At 39.6% G+C, this 20,826-nt stretch overlaps 1 protein-coding gene, 1 long non-coding RNA gene and 1 pseudogene across 2 annotated transcripts in view; 2 read left to right on the top strand and 1 right to left on the bottom strand.

The window, feature by feature from the left end:
• Positions 1 to 1,693: 1,693 nt before the first annotated feature.
• LOC132363413 (NADH dehydrogenase [ubiquinone] 1 beta subcomplex subunit 3-like) lies at positions 1,694 to 2,163 on the top strand. The gene has a single exon (XM_059919119.1). The coding sequence runs from the start codon at positions 1,813 to 1,815 to the stop codon at positions 2,161 to 2,163; it is 351 nt and encodes a 116-aa protein (XP_059775102.1). The 5' UTR covers positions 1,694 to 1,812.
• Positions 2,164 to 4,714: 2,551 nt separating this feature from the next.
• LOC132362679 (uncharacterized) overlaps positions 4,715 to 20,826 on the bottom strand; it is an 89,964-nt gene continuing 73,852 nt past the window's right edge. The window contains exon 3 of the long non-coding RNA XR_009502439.1: positions 4,715 to 4,772. This is a non-coding gene — a long non-coding RNA (uncharacterized LOC132362679). The remainder of the gene's footprint in view (positions 4,773 to 20,826) is intronic.
• On the top strand, positions 8,271 to 16,029 carry LOC132362073 (serine/threonine-protein kinase MARK2-like; annotated as a pseudogene).

The following is a 20,826-nucleotide window of genomic DNA, read 5'->3' as shown; positions in this document are numbered from 1 at the left end:
GGGGATGATAGACAGACAGACAGGCTGTCTGTCTGTCATGCACAAACACCAGATAAGTCCATGATACCACATGAGCCCTTCAGAACTTGGATGGCCTAGAGATAAGGAAGGAAAGCAGAAAATCCTGACTTGACTTAGTACAGCTAGAATGAACTAATATTGTGTTTTCTGCTATCAAGAATAGTCTCAAAAATGAGACCTATGAGATTAAAACCTAAAGTGACTTTTTTTGCACAACTATTAACTCCACACCTTTACTATTACTAGCCTTCAGGGTTCACTTCACATTTTCTCTCTTCCACGAAGACCTTCTTGATAGGCCCACCAGGCTATGTTATTCACTCGATACTCAGCACACAAAGTCTTGCATTGTTAGTTATCTTTTATGAATATAGCTTATGTCACCTCCTTGAATTCATCAATACTTTCAATTCAACAAGGCTTTTTTAGAGCACTGTATAGAATTGCTTTCAGCCACAAATAACAATGGATATGGCTTGCACAATTTCACGATTTAATTCTGTTTCTGGCAATTTCAGGACTGATGCAGAGGTTTACCAATATCAACCAGTACCCAGACTCTCTCTACCTTTCTGACCTGCGGTCCTTACCATGTTATCTTTTTATATTTGGCCTTCTTTTTTCAAGCAATATGGCCGATTTAGCTGCACACATCACATCTTCACACAACCAAATTTAAGACCAGAGGAAAGAAGCTGATCTCCTTACCATCTCTTTTTATTCAGAAGCAAAAGCCCTCCCAGGAGACTTCTCCTTATACCTAATTAGCCACAGCTTGGTCACACGGCCACACCTAAACCTCCCTAGCAAATAGGAATTTCCAAAGTAGGTTTAGACCCTGGACTCTGGAGTGGTTCATTATTTCCAGAGTATGTTGTAGCCTGAACAAAATTGGGGGTGGGGGAGTCTGTAAACTTAGGAAGAAGTAAGAAACAGCTGCTATGTAAGCAGCTAACAGTGTTTGATACAAGCACCATATTCAAGGCATCCTTCTATTCCCTGTTTAGAATATAAAAATGAGTTAGGCAACTACAGGTTATGAGCCCAGTGGTTAGGTACACAGGTACTGGATCCAGACTGCCACAGTTCAGCCTGGTTCCTTTACTGACTAGCTGTTTGTCAGTAGATGAGTCACTTACAAACCTTGCAGCTTCAGCTTCCTCAACTGTAAAATGGGGGTAATAATAATACTGACCTTAAAGGATTGCTGTGAGCATAAAATGAGGAGACATACATAAAGCGCTCAGCATGGAGTATAGCACTCAGTAAGTAAATAGTCAGTGTTAGCTATTACTACTATTTGTCTATTCTCCATGGTAAGCAAATAACATGCTAGGTGCTCTTAAAGGTACTGGGACCCAAATGAGATATGATCTCTGCTCTCCCAAAACTTGCCTTTCCCTGACCCCAAGCCCACTCCTCAGGTTAACCACTCTTGACAGTTTGATGTCTACCCATGTATGCGGATACCCCTCATTTATTTTTATTAAAATGCTATCATATTATCATTCATTCATTCATTCATTCAATAAATATTTACCAAACACTTACTATATGCCAGGGACTGTTCTAAGAGCTGGAAAAACAAGTAAATGAAACCGGTTCTTCAGAAGCATGGTCTCTTCACAATAAAGTTTTCTTCTCAGTCTTCTTAAAGATCTACCTCTGGAATCTTGAGTGTCCTGAGAGGTCAGATTGTTGTCAGAAAAAGTTCATGTGATCCATATGTATTAACCACAGTAATACTGCATTTTTAAAGAATCATCTGAAGAAAGCACGTAACAAAACAACATGGCCCATGGACATGGACATGAACATGGTCATAGTAAAATGGAACTTCCAGATTATAAACAATGGACTATAGAAGGGACACCATTAGAAACTGTCCAGGAGAAGCTGGCTGCACGAGGGCTAAGGGATCCATGGGGCCGCAATGAAGCTTGGAGATACATGGGTGGCTTTGCAAATAATGTTTCCTTTGTTGGTGCATTATTAAAAGGATTCAAATGGGAAAAAAAAAAAAAAAAAAGATCTACCTCTTTCTTATTAATAGCTTTCTGCTATCCATTACATGATTCTGCCAAAATGTATTTAACTATTCCTTTTTTAACAGACATTACGGTTCTACTTTTCTACCATTAATTACATGCAAGATCTTGATGAACTTCCTTTAAATGTATCCTACGAACACACATAGGAGTTTTCTGTTGGCTAGCTTCCTGAAGCAGCTTGCTATATCATAATTTTTCCCTTTTCTCAACACTCGGTATGGTGTTTTACACGCAAAGGGTGTTTCAACAACATATACTCAATGATCATTCTCCACAACCGTCCCTACCTGATCAAGAATCCCTTGAACTTTCTGCATGACTTTTTTTTTACGTTTCAATGAGAGACTGAATTCTTGCATTGAAACAAATAAAAATGTAAAACCCTAATTCTATTTAGTAGGATTTAAGTTATAATTCACTCCAATTTATTAAAAGACTGCTTTGGGGCTTTCCCACCAACAACGTGGCATTTTTAATATGTTCTCATTATTAATTTTTTTAAAAACTGTTCTTTTAAGGAACAAATTTTCAAACTGGCTTTTGAAAGGGTCCCCAGAGAACTGCTATGAATTGCTACTGACGTGAAGAAAACCAAACATTTACCATGTGGAATTATCATCTGTATATCCACAGGAGCCCTTCCCGGAGGCTGTCTGGGGACCAGAGCCCCTGAATTGCATTTACACTATGTGACGAACAGCAGGGAAGATGTCTTCTTCTGTGTCTTGCCCGTCTGATGTGGGCACCAGTAAGTGACAAACGAGCACAAATGGTCTGTTTGTGTTGAATGGGATCGATGTGGGCTATCACTTATTAAAGCGCTTATTAAATGTGCACTTTTTTACATGTGTGTTATTTAATTACAAAGGGGAACGGAACTTCAAAGGCATGCACACTGCAATTTTGTAAAATTACATGTAGGGTCAGTCAGTGATGGCTCTGAAGGGGCAAAAAAATGTCGTATTTCAATAATTTGTGAACTTGGAGGATAAGAGGATGTTTGAGAGTGAAGAAAACAGCAAAAACTGCTTAGGTGCGTAAAAGTTCAAATGTTCAGGGGGGAAATGAACCTGAGTGGCTTAGAGCATTTTTTCAAACTTTTTTGACTGCAACCCACAATAAGAGGTACATTTTATGTCATGACCCCATGCAGACACACATATACGTGCCACACACACATGACAAATGAAAGTTTCATAAAATAATACCCTTACTACATGATATTTTCCATCTTATTCCATCTATTTCCATTTTTAATGAGGTTTTTGACCCACTAAATTGATTTCAGGACTGACTGATTGAAAGTTTATTATTATTGATGGTCAGTAGCTATCCACGATAATTAGGGGGAAAAAGTCAACTTCATGAAAGATAGGAAACTCAGGAACATAATTGTCACATACCTCAAGTTTTAGAGTCACAAAGACCTGGGTCTTAGTCCTAGCTCTATCACTAGTCTATCACTTGGGAAAGGTGCTTAAGTTTCATAAGCCTCCATTTCTCCATCTGTGAAATAGGCATAATAATGGTATCTATTATATGATAGGCTCTCAAATGATAGCTACCATCACCAACATCAGGAGGGAGATGATGATGGTGATGTACTCACTCAGCCTGAAATATGTCCCAGAAACGTGAACATAATCCAGGGGAGAGCAAGCCCTACAAAATGCAAGAAACTTCTGTGGTGGTATCATTCTATTTACGAATTATACAGTCACCCAAATAAAGGTTTTCTAGAAAAAGAGTGATCGTGTTTTCCAAATCCTAAAAGGCACAGTTTATAAGATAATGCTAAGACAAGTACATACACAGCTATGTTCATAGCAGCACTATTCACAGCAGCCAAAAGGTGAAAACAGCACAAATGACCATCAACAAATGAATGGACAAATACACGGTGGAACATTATGCAGTTGTAAAAAGGAATAAAGTACTGAAACATGCTACAACATGATCCTCGAAACCATGCTGAGAGAAAGAAGCCAAACAAAAGTTACATACTGCATGATCTCATTTATATGAACTATCCAGAATAGATAAAGCCATAGAGACAAAACACAGATTGATGGTTGCCAGGGGTTGAGGGGAAGGAGGAGAGGGAGAAAATGCTCAATGGGTAGGCGGTTTTACTTCAGAGTGATGAAAATGTTTAACTAGACAGAGGTGGCAGTAGCACAACATTATGAATGTACTCGCTGTCACTGAATTGTTTGCTTTAAAATGGTTAATTTTATGATATGTGACTTCCATCTCAATAAATTATTTTTCATAAATGAGAATGCCTAGTACATAGGAAGAAACCCAATAATTATTAGGAAATTTTATTACCAGCTCCCTTCATATAAATATAATATTATTATTACATTGTTATTCTTAAAAGATTGGTACAATCCAGAGGCATTAAGTCTGTCTTAATAATATTCTGACTAAAAAAAATAAATTCACAGATTTTCCTCAAGAGACAGAAAGAGAAGGCAGCATCTAAAGAAAGCAAGTATTTAATAACATGCAAAACTCCCGCAAGAGCCACACAAATAGATGGAAGACGGAATACCCAGTCAAACTTAAATGCAAAAACATGACACAGACCTAAAGGAAGAAAGTCGATATTCATGAATATTTTTAAAAGCAAACTTACTTATTGAATCTGGAGATGATACCTGTAAATGGGGAGACCACTCTCATGGGACCAACAAGCTGGAGGAGAAAAAGAGAGAGAGAGAGATTAAGAGAAAATACATTTTTTCAGTTTTTTCTTATTGAGATATATTTGACACACGTTTTGTAAGTTTAAAGTACAACATATTGATTTGATATATTTATATTGCACTATAATTACCAATGTAGCGTTAGCTAACACCTCTACCCAGTCACATAATTATCATCTCTCCTACTGTTGGGAACAATTGAGATCTCATCTCTTGGCAACTCTAATTTTTTTTTTAGTTTATAATAATTTTGTGTCTATAATCACTGTACTGTATATTAGGTCTCCAGGACTTACTTATCTATTAGTTGCACACAATAAAAAATTAATAGGAGCAATGTGACACCCTATTATTTAGGTGTCTTAAAACACCTATAATTTGGTGTTTTTAAAAAGAAAATCGGACTTAGGAGCTATACATTAAAAAAAAAAAAAGATGTGGGGTTTCAATTAAAGAACTGCTGGGCTTCCCCTGGTGGCACAGTGGTTGAGAATCTGCCTGCTAATGCAGGGGACACGGGTTCGAGCCCCGGTCTGGGAGGATCCCACATGCCGCGGAGCAACTAGGCCCGTGAGCCACAACTACTGAGCCTGCGTGTCTGGAGCCTGTGCTCCGCAACAACAGAGGCCACGATAGTGAGAGGCCCGTGCACCACGATGAAGAGTGGCCCCCGCTTGCCGCAACTAGAGAAAGCCCTAGCACAGAAACGAAGACCCAACATAGCAATCAATCAATCAATAAATCAATCAATAAATCTTTAAAAAAAAAAAAAAGAACTGCTGTGTGGCTGCTTAAAAAAAGAAGCAAAGTTAGATTTCACTGATAGAAGTACTATGCCCATATCCAAAGAAAGGAAGATAACAGTCCCACTATAATCACTGTTCCGAGTATCACATTTTAAGAGAGACACTGATCTAATATAATATATTCAAAGGAGAACACATTTGGTTGGCAAATGGTCTAGGAAAATATTCCAACAAAAACTGGAGGGATATTGCCTAGCAGAGAGAAAGCAAAGAGAAATACAATACAAAGAAGCTTAGGGGTCACATTCTAAATGAACAAATAAGAAATGAAAAAAATTACAGTGAAAATTATCTATTGAAAAAATCCTCACAAACAACAAGAATTTACTGTATAGCACAGGGAACTATATTCAATATCTTATAATAAACTACAATGGAAAAGAATTAAAAGAAAAGAATATAGATGTATACATATATATATGTATTGCAATGTAACCGAATCACTTTGATGTACACCTGAAATGAACACAATATTGTAAGTCAACTATACTTCAATTTTAAAAAATCCTCTAAACCACCTATAGAATACATATATATAATATATATATACATATACTTTTGTTTATACACACTGAAGTTTGAAAACCTCAGAGGGAACAAACAAAAGGAAAGTATCTATGCAACTGAATGGGCTTCAAATCTTTAGGATAATTTATCAACTCAAGAAGTGAATGGGAGGCTGTATTAGTTTCCTAGGGCTGTTGTAACAAAATACCACAGACTAGAGGGCTTAAAACAACAGAAATGTATTACCCCCACAATTCTATACAGATGCTAGACATCTGAAATCAATATGTCAGCAGGACCATACTCTCTCTGAGACTTTGGATGGACTCCTTCCTTGCATTTTCCTAGTTTCTTATAGTGGCATCAATCCTTGGTGTTCCTTGGCCTTGTAAAAAATTAATAAACAGAAACCTCAATTAAATAGAGTCAGGAGACCAGAAGGGGGAGCTCTCGTGCCCTGGGATGATAGCAGAGCCCAAGAGGAGGAAGAAAGACCTCCTCTTCTCTCCTGGCAACAACTCAGCCAATGAAAAGCTCTTTGTTTTTCTGGACTCTTTGTTTACTATAGCCCTCCAGACTTCCTTTTCCCCTCTATAAAAAAGCTGTCCTTCCCTTTCTGTGCTGGGACTTGCACATGACTTGCCATGGTTGTAGACCCAAAACTGCAATTCTTTCCTGATCCTGAATAAACTCGTTTTTGCTGGAGAAATAACTGGCAGTCTATTTGTTTTAGGCCAACATCCTGCAGCTGCATCACTCAAATCTCTGTTTCTGTTGTCATGTGACATTCTCCCTGTGTGTCTCTGTCTTCACATGGCACTTTCCTTTTCTTATAAGGACACTAGTCATATTGGATTAAGGCCCACTCTAATAATTACATCTTAACTTGATTATATCTGCAAAGGTCCTACTTCCAAATAAGGTCACATTCACATATACCTAGAGTTAAAACTTATCTTTTCGGTGCACACAATTCAATCCATAATAGAGGAATAAGCAAAATAGATTCTAAAGTAAATTTGCACACAGCAAGGTGTCCACCATTAGGTTTCATAGTAAGCCCTTATAACATCAACAGATGTTATAGATATGTTTGTTGAGGTGATAATTAATGTTTGCTAGACTTCCATCTAAATTTTCCTTGTTCCAACCCACGTGCATACTGTATGAAACTCTGAAAACTTTGTAAAGTTTTGGGAAGGAACTTGGCCAGCTGTTTTCTGTCTTTCTAAATTGACATTCTTCTGTGCTGACCCCAGTAACCAGCTTTACTTTCCTGCCCTTGGGCAGCTTTCTAGGGAGGTCAGGTTCTAAAGCCACCAGGTAAGTACATTCAGGTGAGATGGAACGGTCTTGGCCTCACTACTTAATAGCCACAGGCCTCAGTCACCTCATATATAAAATGGAAGCAGTAACATACCCCCTCACAAGGTCACTGTGCATAAGTGAGGTAATACCTGTGAGAAGTACACTGAGAACAAATGTTGGTCCCTTGCAAGTGCCCAACAAATGGCAGCTATGTTCATTGTAATTACTTAAACAAGCTCTATTGTGTGAAAAGAGATTTAGTGAATTCTACAGTGATTTTAAGTGAATTCTTACTTACAGTAGTAAGTAAGCAATTACAGGGATCCATAAATGGTCTGGTCTGCTTTGCAAAACAGAGTTCCCCATTGACAGATATGTGTAAACAGAGGCTGTACCCATCTGTCAGGGATGCCACAGGATGTTTGCTCTTATCTGAACATAGAGGGATAACACCTACCTTACAGGGTTATTGTAAAGACTAAGAAAATCACAAAGGAAAAAGGTATGACCCAGTAGTTGAAATATAGCGAGGTGTTCAGGGGGTGGTATTACTAATCACGTCTGTTACTAGGTCATTGTTAGAGAAGATTCTCGCCCAGAACAGAAAAATCAATCAAAAGACTCCTTTCCAACTCTCAGCTGACATAGTTTTACAGGAAGATGTACTGCTGAGTATATTTTCTAGTTTATTTAATATCTGCCTTGTGAGTAAAGAAATAAATCTAGGGGTCTAAGGGCTGAGATTTTGAGGACTCATAAAAATGTTTATTCTGAGATATTCATGGCAGCATTGTTTTTAAAAAGTTAAGACTGAGAAATAATTAAAACACACAAAGTTAGAGAACTGGATAAATAAAGAGTAGTACATGACTAAGAACACAGGCTCTGGAGTCAGCCAGCCAGGTCTGAAGCTCCACTCAGCCTTTGGCAAGTTAAACTCTCTCAGCCACGCTTTTATTCAGAGAGTGGTTGTGAGAATTAAAGCAGGTAAAGCATTTAGCATAGCACCTGACATAATAACAAGTCTTCAGTGATGGTGACGATGATGGTGGTGGTGATGCCACCACCATGAAAAATAATGCTGTGGGTCTATCTTTTCTTGCTTCATAAATAAAACTAGTATATGTAGCTAAATTTTTTTTAAGTAGGTCATACAATAGAGAAACGACAATACACTAACCCAATGATGAAAATTAGCATTACCAATGGTCATTGTGTACCTCCAGATGTGATATGCTAAGATAGATATGACATCACCAAGTAGAATTCTGACCAGGAATACGTAATCTGAGCATAGTCAAAAAAAGCAACAAATAAACCCAAATTGAGGAACATTCTACAAAATAAATGGCCTTTATTCCAAAATGTCGTCATGAAAGGCAAAGAAAGGCTAAACACACAGTTCCAGATTAAAGGAGACCAAAGAGGCATGACCACTCAATGCTATATGTGATCCTGGACTAGATCTTGGGCTAGAGGCAAAAAAAATATTATAAAAAACATTATTGGGACAATTGACAAAACTGGAATATGAACCATAGATAAAAGTACTGTATTAATTAACTTCTAAATTTAATAACTGTACTGCGGCTATGTAAGAAAATATCTTCATTCTTAGGAAACGGGCACTGAGGTATGATGAAATAAAGGGGCCTCAGCCATGCGGCCTCCTGTCATATGGTCCAAAAAATTAAAAATTTTATGTATATGTGTACACACACATACAGAGAAAACAAGAGAGAGAATGATAAAGCAAATGTGGCAAAATGTCAAAAATCAGTGAATTTGGGTAAAGAGTATTTGGCTATTCTCTGTACTAGCAATTTTCCTTAAGTTTAAAATTATCTCAAAGTTAGCTGTTTGTTTTTTTAATCTATAGAGAAGGGAAAGTACTGGGAGTAGAGATGAAAGAAAATTGGCCACAAATTGACCACTGTTGAATCTGAGTGATGAGCACGTGGGGTTTATTATACTCTTCTGCCTACTATTGTATATATTTTTAAATCAAGTCATAAGGTACCATGATAAAATGATTGTTTTGTAAAACGTCTGTGTGCTCATACATGTAATAGTGGCATATGTGTGTGCAAGTCTGTGTGCATGTGGGTGATTATGGTGTGTGCACATTTGTACACACACATGAATGTGAGCAACTGTGCACACATATGTACCTAAGACTATTTACCAAAGGGTCCAGAGTGCCTCTTTCTCAACAAGGCCACATAGAATTTGATCTTGAGAAACTTAACACACTCTTCCTCAACTTTCCCTTCTGTAAAATGTGAATGACAGTAGGAACTACCTCCTCTGGTTATTAGTGAAGTTTAAACATGTTAATATATGTAAAATGCTTAGAACAATGCCTTACACTGCTTTTACTATTATTTTTTAGGTAGTAACATCATGGGTAATTTTTGCTGTCTCCTTTACACCTTTCCTTATTGTCCGAACTTTCTTTTTTACAGTAACTTCATAGTCTGGGAAAAAAAAAAAAAAAAAGAACTTTTTTTATTTTAGCAAAATAACAGAGAGAAGGAAGGAAAGAAGGAAGGGAGGAAGGGGTAAAGAGAGGAAGGAAAGAAAGGAGGAGAGAAGGGAGGGAGGGAGGGAAGATTTGCCCTCTAGGGCTAATTCCAATTTCCCCTGCAGCTGAACTCTTCATTGGATCATTTTTTTTTTATAAATTTACTTATTTTATCTATTTATTTTTGGCTGCATTGGGTCTTCGTTGCTGCACGTGGGCTTTCTCTAGTTGCGGCGAGCGGGGGCTACTCTTCGTTGCATTGCGCGGGCTTCTCATTGCGGTGGCTTCTCTTGTTGCGGAGCACGGACTCTAGGCGCGCAGGCTTCAGTAGTTGTGGCAAGTGGGCTCAGTAGTTGTGGCTCGCGGGCTCTAGAGCACAGGCTCAGTAGTTGTGGTGCACGGGCTTAGTTGCTCTGCGGCATGTGGGACCTTCCCGGACCAGGTCTCAACCCCGTGTCCCCTGCATTGGCAGGCGGATTCTTAACCACTGTGCCACCAGGGAAGCCCCCATTGGATCATTTTAATCGCTATTATTTGAATAAGACTTGAGGGGATTTTTTTTTCCCCATGGAAAATTAAAAATTATTTTGTAATGCAAATGGTCCTTCTCTGGTGTATTTGTCCTATAATTAGGGAATTGGAAGTTTCTTAAAGGCAATGCAAACATGAGTGCCCATTCAGATAAGGGCAATCTTTTCTCTTTTCCTAATTTTAATTTTGAACATATTTTTAAATATAAAAATAAATAAATATATTTAAAAAAAAATAGTTACCCAGATCACTACATAATTACAAATGTGGTGTCATAAAGGAAGGTGTCACACCGTATATACTTCAAATTTACTTTTGATTATCTACTACTAATAATAACTTTGACTAACACTGGTTGTGGTATTAATTAGGAGATTTCCAGTTGTGACAGAAACCCAACTGAAAGTAGCTTAAGAGAAAAAAGGAATTTATTGGTTCACCCTAGGCACACCCAGAAGCAGAAGTTTAAATGATAAATCCCTTTGAATTTCCAGACCCCACCTTCCTCCTCAGTGTTAATTTCTCAGGCAGCCTCTCTCAATGGGGCCAAAGAGATGGTTACTGGCAATCCAGGTATACAAGGATCTATAAAATTCTAGATCCAAGGGAAAGAGAGATGCCCTCTGTCCCAAGGTCCCTGTATCAAACCCTTAAAGAAGACCTGATTCGCCCAATTTGGACCATGTGCTCTTTCTGAACCAATCCTTCAGGCCAAAGGAATGAGTGCTCCCATTGGTCAGGCTGGATCCTATGCCCACGCATTGTGCCTGGGGGACTGGCAGGATAGATGCCATCCAAACTCTAAAGAATGGTTGTCATACCAGCGTAAGAGGTGTTCGATGGTCAAAAGCCATCTGGCCACCCCATGGCAGTGTCTGAAATTCTGCCTCTTCACAAAGCCTTCATAATAGAGTGCACACTCCGAACCAAATTCAGGCAGGTAGGGATAGAAGGCAGAGGCTTCCAGCTTCTAGCTTGGTCAATGTCTTAGCAGGCTGAGTCCACCAGAGGTCAGGGCGGAGCACAAATCAGGAATGGTCCAGGAGTTGGCTCTTCAACCCTGCTCAAATCAGCAGCTCACACCTCAGTCCCTGGGAACACCGAGACTGCAGTCACCAGAAACAAAAGCCAGGCTGCAGCAAGGGACCAGATTTCCTTCAGAATTGGCTACCTAAGGGACAGGTCTAGACGGGAGCAGGGGCAGACAGGGAGAGAGAAGTGATTTCTAAAACATTCTATTCGGCAGCTGCACATGTTATGCTGAAGAAACACAGCTACAGTGCCCCAGAATCATGCAAAATGAAACACAAAATGTATCAGGACAGACTCGACCAGAAAAGCTAGATTCTGGTCTCTGCCACCGCCTGCCTCTCTCGACTCTCCTTCCACCACACTTCTGCCTGCTCACTATGTCAGCCACACTGATTGACTTTCTGCAATTCAATCATACCAAGCTTGTTTCCTCAGAGCCTTTTGCCTTGTGGTACCCTCTGCTCAGAGAGTCCTTTTCCTAGATCTTGTCCCTTCCTGTCAAGGAAATTTCATATGAAATGTTAGTACCCATCTAAAGTAATGTCCCACCCAGTAGCACTAACACATCACCATGTTTATTTCCTTCATATCGTTCATCACCCTCTCAATATGGCTGTTAATTTGTTAACTTGTTGTTTTCCCCACCCCACAACAAAGCACAGGAAACTCAGGGACTTTCTTCTGAAGTTTATCCAGCACCCAGAATAGTGCCTCCTCAGAGCATAAGGGCCCAGGAAACATTTGATGAATGAACAAACTAATGAATGATCCCCCGTTTCCCACATATAAAATGAGATGGTTAGATTATGCTATATTAGCAATGGCTACCATACATTGACCATATATTGCATGTTGGGCACATTGGTAAGGGCTGTGGGTAGGGCTGTAGATGGTTGACTTTATAGTTTTTTCAGCCCTAACAAGATCTCAAATATCCTCAGGCAGGATCTCAAATATCCAAAATGATGTTTCTGATGCCAAAATTCCTCACTTGGCCAGTATTTCTTTGGCTTAGTTCAGAATCTTTCAAACTAACTTTTTTGCTGCAGAAACATTTGCTCAAGTGAAATTTCACCTGGAAGCCCTATATGAAAAACAATTGAAAAAAAGTATGTGTATTAGCCCAATAAAAAAGCCTCCAACAAATTTCAGGAAAAGGAATCATAAAGACCATCATCAATGACCACAAGGTAATTGAGCTAATTGGGAGACATTTCTCTTGCAGAAGTATTCCAGCTAATAAATGAAGGGATGATAGATTTAGTATTTTGCTACTTGTCATGATTTAATGGATCTCAGCAATGAGCATGGAAGCCCACTAACCTCACAAAAAGAAAGACCATCAGCCTCCTGATAAAAGAACATACCACCACGCATGAAGGAGTCTCACCAAAAAGATCACATCTAAATCCCATCAGTCTTGCAATTTTAACTATCAATTTACAGGAAGTACAGAGGAACTTGTTAATGTACACCACAGGAATACAATCAGGAAAATCCAAACAGTAGGAAATTAACAACATGAATTCGTCAAAAATAAATAACAAGAGGGGGAAGGAAGGAGATGGAGTAGAAAGTGACAGACTGAAAGAGGTTTAAATTCATATGAACCAATCACAAAATATAAATGATTTTTGGATCCTAATTCAAGCAGATAATCTGAAAAACCAAAATTTTCAAAATGCATAAGACAATTAAATTTTAACATTGACTAGATGATGGTATTGAGGAATCATTATTTTTAGAATGGCATTTAAGTTATATTTCTTATAGAGAGTATTTTTATTTTATAGATACAAACTAAAAAATGAATAAAATGAAAAAAGAAGTTAATAAAGGGACAAATTAAAAATCCCCACATATTTGGACATTTGAAAATACATTGAGCCAAAAATTATTACAACTTTTCAAACTAGAAATAAAAAAGCCATTGAAACATCATACAGGTTTTAATTTTTAATAATGTAAATATTGATAGCTATATCCATATACATGAAAAGCTGTTTGGGATTTTCAATAATTTTTTTAAGTCTAAAATGGTTCATCAGACAAAAAAAAAAAAAAAAAATGAGGAAACCACTGTGGAGTATCACTAACCATAATAGGTCCCTTTCTTGCTATGTCCTCATAAGGAGCCATTGTTATGGAATTCTAAGAACCTATACAAGTTCCTGGTTGGCCTAGATTTGTGGTCCTTCTAGCTTGGGAAGCTGGTTTTCAGTGACCTGAGGGACTTTGACCAAAGTTAGCTTGTTTTCTCCTTTACATTGTAGGCTGTCTGTATATTCATTTGTTATTAATTTTTTTTTTGGTTTTCTTTTTTCTTACTTTTTCAGTTTATTTTTTTCTCTTTTTTCTCTTTTTAATTTTTCTCACTGTTTTCCTTTTTTTTCTTTTTTTTTTTTTACTTAATAGTTTTCTCTTTTTTCTTTCCCTCATTTTTTTCTTTTTTACTTATTTTTTTCTCATTTCTTTTTTTACTTAGTGTATTTTTATTTTAGTCTGTCATTGTGGTTGTTTTTTTTTTTTTTGGCTGCATTGGGCCTTCATTGCTGCACACAGGCTTTCTCTAGTTGCGGCGAGTGGGGGTTATTCTTCGTTGCAGTGCGCAGGCTTCTCATTGCGGTAGCTTCTCTTGTTGCAGAGCACGGGCTCTAGGCGCACAGGCTTCAGTAGTTGTGGCTCGCAGACTCTAGAGCGCAGGCTCAGTAGTTGTGGCGCACGGGCTTAGCTGCTCCATGGCATGTGGGATCTTCCTGGACCAGGGCTCGAACCCGTGTTCCCTGCATTGGCAGGCGGATTCTTAACTACTGCACCACCAGGGAAGCCCCTGCCATTGTGTTTTGATTCCATTATAAAGATCAGTTCATCAGGTAGTGTGAAAAGTGATTTTGTTTTGAGGTGACCTGGACCAATCTCACCAGCTTTTCCCAGGTTTAAGCTGATCTTGGGACACCTTGCCTTCAACCCCCGCAGCGAATCTAACATGCTGCAGGGCTTTCCACCATCTCTGCTGAGGAGGAGACCCATGCTGGCAACAACCAGCTCCTCAAGACCAACAGCAAGGGTACCTTTTCCAAGGTGAAGTTGGCCTGACACATCCTGACTGGGAAGGAGGTAGCTGTGAAAATCATTGACAAGACTCAACAGGATTCCTCCAGTCTCCAGGACTATCCCACAAAGTAAAATTCATGAAGGCTTTGAATCATCCCAATACAGTGAGGTTATTTGAAGTGATGGCAGCTGAGGACAAGACTCCTTGTCATGGAATATGCTACTGGAAGAGAGTACCTAGTGGCTCTTGGCAGTTTGCAAGAAAAAGTGATCCAAGTCAAATTCTGCCAGATAGGGTCTGCTATAAAGTACCAGCACCAGAAGTTTATTATCCTGGATGCTGACATGACCACCAAGACTGCAGACCTTGGCTTCTGCATCAAATTCACCTTTAGCAATAAGCTGGATACCCTCTGTGGCAGTCCCCTGTTATGCTGCCCTGGAACTCTCCCAGGGCCAAAAGTATGATGGACCCTCCATTGCTGTGTGGAGCTTAGGAGTCATCCTTTATACTGGTCAGTGGATCCCTGCCTTTGATGGGGAGAACTTCAAGGAGATATGAGAGGGAGTACTGGGCAAAATATACCATATTCTCTTATAGACTTGTGCATGGAATATGAAAACCTGCTCAAGAAATCTTTCATTTTCAATCCCAGCAAGAGATATACTTTAGAGTAAATGATGGAGGATTCATGAACGAATGTGGGTCATGAAGATGAGAAGCTAAAGCTTTATGTAGAGCCACTCTCTAACTACAGGACCCTGCAGACTGAGCTGATGCATCCATAGGTTACACACAGAAAGGGATCCTAGGACTCACTTAGGTTAACTGCAAAACACTGCAGCCCAGCACAACCTCCAGTGTGTCCCTGCGGCGTCCTCCTCCACCCAAAACTTTCGCAGCGATGCTGGGACCCCAGATGGAACAAATTTCCTCCACAGTTTATCCAAAGGAAATTCCCTACACACTGGGCAGTACATTTGGGATCAGCAGATTTTTGCCCCAATGTGATCCCAGCCTCTCCCTCGGGCAATAACCACAGCTAGCACTGGGCCACTGACGCCTTCTTCAGCAAGTTCTCCCTCAAGTTTATATGAAGGTATGCTTATTTCAGGTGTGCCAGAAGGAACCTGCATAAACGTGCAAGCAAACACCATATGGAGATACTCAAAGCTAGGGAGGCCAAGCCACACACTGCACTTTACATGGAGTATGAAGATCACAAACTCCATGGAGTCCTTTAACATGCCATGAAAATTCAGCAAGGTGCTCGACACAAAAAGCTGCCAGTATGAGCTAAATGAGAAATGGTGTTACTGTGCATGCACGGCACCCCAGGGCCAAGAAGGCTTCCTGCAGTGGGAGGCGGAGGTGTGCAGACTCCCACAGTGGTCCCTCAACAGGGTCATTTAGACACACAGCCAGCACCTCCATGGCCCTCAGAAGCAGTGCCTCTAAAATAACCAAGGAGCTTAAGCTTTAAAAGGCTGCCAGATTTTTAGGGCAGTGAAACCACTCTATATGATACTCTTAACCATAGATTCATATCCCTGTACATTCATCTGTCCAGAAACATAGAATGTACAACACCAGGAGTAAATCCTAATGTAGACTATGGACCTTGGGTAATAATGACATGTCAATGTAAGGTTCATCAGTTATAACAGATGTACCAACCTGGTGGGGGATGTTGACAGTGGGAGAGGCTATGCATGTGTGGGGACAGGGAGTATATTAAATCTCTATGTTCCTCTTAATTTTCCTGTGAACCTAAAACTGTTCTTTAAAAAAAAAAAGTCTTTTTTAAAAAGGCTGCCAGGAACCACCTAGGAGACAGAAGGACAGGCCAGCTGGCTCCATCTGCCAGCCTGCCACCTAGCCCCACCCCAAAGGCAGTGACTGGACTGGTCTGTTTCCCCTGGGGCACTTATCCCCTCCCCTGCCCTTCTGGGTCTTTTCTTCCTTGTTTGTGAGAGAGGGCAGATTGTTCTCTAAAATAAAGATAAAAAACAACACTCTTCCTTCCTCCTTCCTCTTTCCTCTTTCTTCCTTTCCTTGTCCCTCCTCCTCCCCCTCTTATATTTTGGCCTACACAGAAAAAATTTGGTTACATACAGAGGGAATTGAGCAAATAGTTAAATACATCAAGGATAATGAAAACCAGGTTTCTCCATGGAAAAAGAGTTACAAATATGGAAAAGGATAGGATAGGATAGGATAGGATAGGATAGAATAGAATAGAATAGATAGAATAGAATAGGATAGACTGCTCAGAAACAAACCCACACACTTATGTAATATTGATAGATGACAGAGGGGACACATCAGTAGGGAAAGGAGTAACTGTTCATTAAATACAGCTGTAAAAAAAAATTGTAATCCATGTAGAAAAGGAAGAAATTGGATCCCTGCCTCACATTATAACCAAAAATCAATTCTATTGTATTAAGGGCATAAATATGAAAACAAAACTTTTATTTTTATTATTTTTTATTGAAGTATAGTTGATTTACAGTATTATGTTAGTTTTAGGTGTACAGCACAGTGATTCAGGTTTGTGGGGTTTTTTTGCAGATTATATTCCATTATAGGCTATTACAAGATAATGAATATAACACCCTGTGCTATACAGTAAATCCTTGTTGCTTATCTATTTTACGTATAGTTGTTTGTATCTATTAATCCCAGATACAATCTGTTAATTCCAGGGGAGGAGGAGGGACAAATTAGGAGTATGGAATTAACAAAACTTTTATTTTTAAATAGAAAACATTAAGTGGATTTTTTTAAACCTTGAGGTAGGGAATGATTTCTAATCAGGACATAAAAAGCATTGACTATGAAAAAAAAAGATTTATCAATTTGACTGTTTAAAATTAAGAACTTATTAGTTATCAAAAGACACCTTAAAGTATGTGAAATAAGTTACAAACTTGGAGCAAATATTCCCAGTACATGCAACTAACAAAGAATCAGCATCAAGAAAACCTCCTTTACAGCAATTAGAAAAGTACAAACAATTCATTGTAGGGGTCAGCACACTTTTTCTTAAAGGATCAGATTGTAAATACTTTAGTCTTTGAGGACTATCTGGCCTCTGTCACAACTACTCAGCCATTATTTTTCAAAAGCAGCCATAGAAAATACATAACATAATTACTTTTTTTTTTTGGTGTGGTGAAAAAATTTAAGATTTACTCTCTCAGCAACTTTCAGGTTTATAATACAATATTGTTAACATTCTGTATATTAGATGAGGCGATAGAGATGATGTGATCTTACCCTACTGTAATAATTTTGCAATATATACATGTATCAAATTATCACATTGTACACCTTAAACTTACACAATGTTGTATATCAATTATATTGCAATGAAGCTGGAAAAAAATGCATTGCAAATTAACAGTGCTCCAACAAAACTTTAATTACAAAATGGGGGGCCAGCCCCATGGCCTTAGTTTGCCAATCTTTCTCATAAGGATTGGGGTTGAAATTTGAGTTTGTATCATCTTTGCTACATGATAAAATACTCCAAAACTTGGTGGCTTAAAACAGTAAATATTATTTCTCATGATCCTGTGGATCAACTGGGCAGTTGTTCTGGTCTAGGCCAGCTTGGCAAACCTCTGTTATCAACTGGCAGCTTGGCTGGGACCGGAGGTTTTAGGCTGTATTATAGACTGAAGGTTTGTGCTTCGTCAGAATTCATATGTTGAAACCTAATCCCCAATGTGATGGTATTTGGGGGTGAGGTCTTTGAGAGGTGACTAGGTCTTGAGGGTAGACCCTCATGAATGGGATTAATGCCCTTCAAAAAGAAACCTCTTGAATGTGCACCTCAAAGCTCATCTGCTTAGCAAAGCCACAAAACAAAAACCTCTCACTTTTTACCTATGTTTCCACCTAAAAACAAAAACAAAAAACCTACACCACACAGAACTCAGATTTGCTGAAAAATACTTTTCTAATCTCAGAAAAATCTCCGTGTGGCAGATGGCCTATATGCCTCTGTCATGTGGTCCATTTAGGAGCAGGGCTCAGGAGGGAGACTTCCTATTGGCTGCAGGTGGGAAACTGCGTGGACTCATGGAAAGTGAAAGCAGGACTTGGCTGCAGAGCCGGAGGTGGATATAGCTCTTCTCCCGACAGCCTGGGAATGGGAAGGTCACGTCGACTCATGGGAGCTTCAGGGTCAAGCCAACCAAGATTTAGGGACAACCCAAGAGGTTTCCAATCCCCTGGCATAATTTAGACATGTTTGGGGAAGAGCGCAAGTTCCCTACCTGAGATGACTTTTAAGACTTTAAATGCAGATGGTATAAGCATTTCTTCAGGGTCCCCTGGAGGCAGCTCATTCATGAGGCGTCACCTCTGGGGATGGGCAGGGGGCTCCAGACAGTAAGCATATGGCACTTAAGACAAACAGCAGACGGCACCAACTTTTAAAGATGACTCTTTACTACTTAATCAATGGCTTCACCTCTAAATTATATTTTTACAGATATGCACCTATGCAACTTAACGTGGCTCTTCTAAGCAGGTGAGGACTTCCTCCTCAATGCTCTATAAAAAGTATTTGTGTTCTATATAGTGAGTTTTTCCAGTAAATGTGGCTTAATATTTTAATTCTTAGAATGTGTCTTCTCGGAGCTTCCCTGGTGGCGCAATGGCTAAGAATCCACCTGCCAACATAGGGGACAGGGGTTCGAGCTCTGGTCCAGGAAGATCCCATATGCCATGGAGCAACGAAGCCCATGCGCCACAACTACTGAGCCTGCGCTCTAGAGACCGTGAGCCACAACTACTGAGTCCACGTGCTGCAACTACTGAAGCCCGTGTGCCTGTGCTCCACAACAAGAGAAGCCACCACAACGAGAAGCCCGCACACCGCAAGGAAGAGTAGCCCCCGCTCGCCTCAACCAGAGAAAGCACGTGCGCAGCAACAAAGACCCAACGCAGCCAAAATAAACAAAAATAAATAAATTTATAAAAATAAAATAAAAGAATGTGTCTTCTCTATGTGATGCAACTAAATTCTGTTTTGTTTGTGGAATGACTAGCACAGGCCAACTCCCTCTCTTCACTTAACAAAAGACCAATGAGCTGCTAATCAAGCTGTTATCTCCATGGTACTACTTGCTAAATGCACTGATTTCATAAGTATGTGGAATCCTTTTTCTTTTCAATCTGTATATAATATGTAAGACTGAATCTACTTAATAAACACTGAATAACAAAAAAAAAAAAAGAAAGAAAAAGAAACCTCTTTAGGGAAAAAACTCTCCTGAGTATCTCCTCTTCTCTCACACCTACACTTCATTTGCCTTCACATCTAACACCAGATGTGTGGGGCTTTTCCCCACACCAAGCAGTTCTGTGACACCAGCCTGGTGCCCTACAATTTACTTCGATTCTGATACCATCTACCTGGAGTAAGCATCAGATCCTCTGTGTTAAAGGGCTCAGTCCCACAAAACTGCCCCCTGCCCACCCCCAACTTCATTTGGATGCTAAGCTCAAATTCAGGTTGTTACCTGTACTTCTGACAGAATGGCTGTAAATCGGAAGTTCCCACGACCCCCTCCTCAAGTTTGATTAATTTGCTAGAGTGGCTCACAGAACTCAGGAAAACAGTTTTCTTACTATTGATACATTACTGGTTTACTACAAAGAATATTAAGGATGCGAATGAAGAGCCAGATGAAGAGATACATAGGGTGAAGGCCAGAAGCGTCCCAAGCACAGGAGTTTGTCTCCATAGAGCGTGGGGTACACTGCCCTCTGGGCACGTGGGTACATTCCTGTTCACCAACCTGGAAAATCTCCGAGCCTCATCCTTTTAGATTTTTATGGAGGCTTTGTTACCTAGGCATGATTGATTAAATCATTGATGATTGGTGATCGAACTCCATCTCCAGCCTCTCTCCCTTCCCCAGAGGTAGAGGGGTAGGAGGGGAGGCAGAAACTTCCAATCCTCTAATGCTTTAATGGTTCCCTTGGCAACCGGCCCCCAACCTTAAGGGCTATCCAAAAGTGACCTCAATAACATAAATTCAGGTGTGGTTGAAAAGTGTGCTCACATTACTTAGGAAATTTCAAGGATCTTAGGAGCTCTGTGCCAGGAACAGGATGAAAATCGACTGTATATTTGTTACAGATCACAAGACCACAAGAGAGCTCCCTTGTTCCTTCTACCATGTGAGGACATAGCCAGAAGACGGCCATCTATGAACCAGGCCCTCACCAGATGCTGAATCTGTTGGCACCTTGATCTTAG

Source organism: Balaenoptera ricei, chromosome 3 (genome assembly GCF_028023285.1).
Source record: "Balaenoptera ricei isolate mBalRic1 chromosome 3, mBalRic1.hap2, whole genome shotgun sequence".
Taxonomy (NCBI): Eukaryota; Metazoa; Chordata; class Mammalia; order Artiodactyla; family Balaenopteridae; genus Balaenoptera; species Balaenoptera ricei.
This window is presented reverse-complemented; position numbering and strand designations above follow the sequence as displayed.

Coding starts and splice junctions, on each gene's coding strand:
- LOC132363413 (XM_059919119.1), top strand. CDS start 1,813: ATGGCCCATGGACATGGACATGAACATGGTCATAGTAAAATGGAACTT.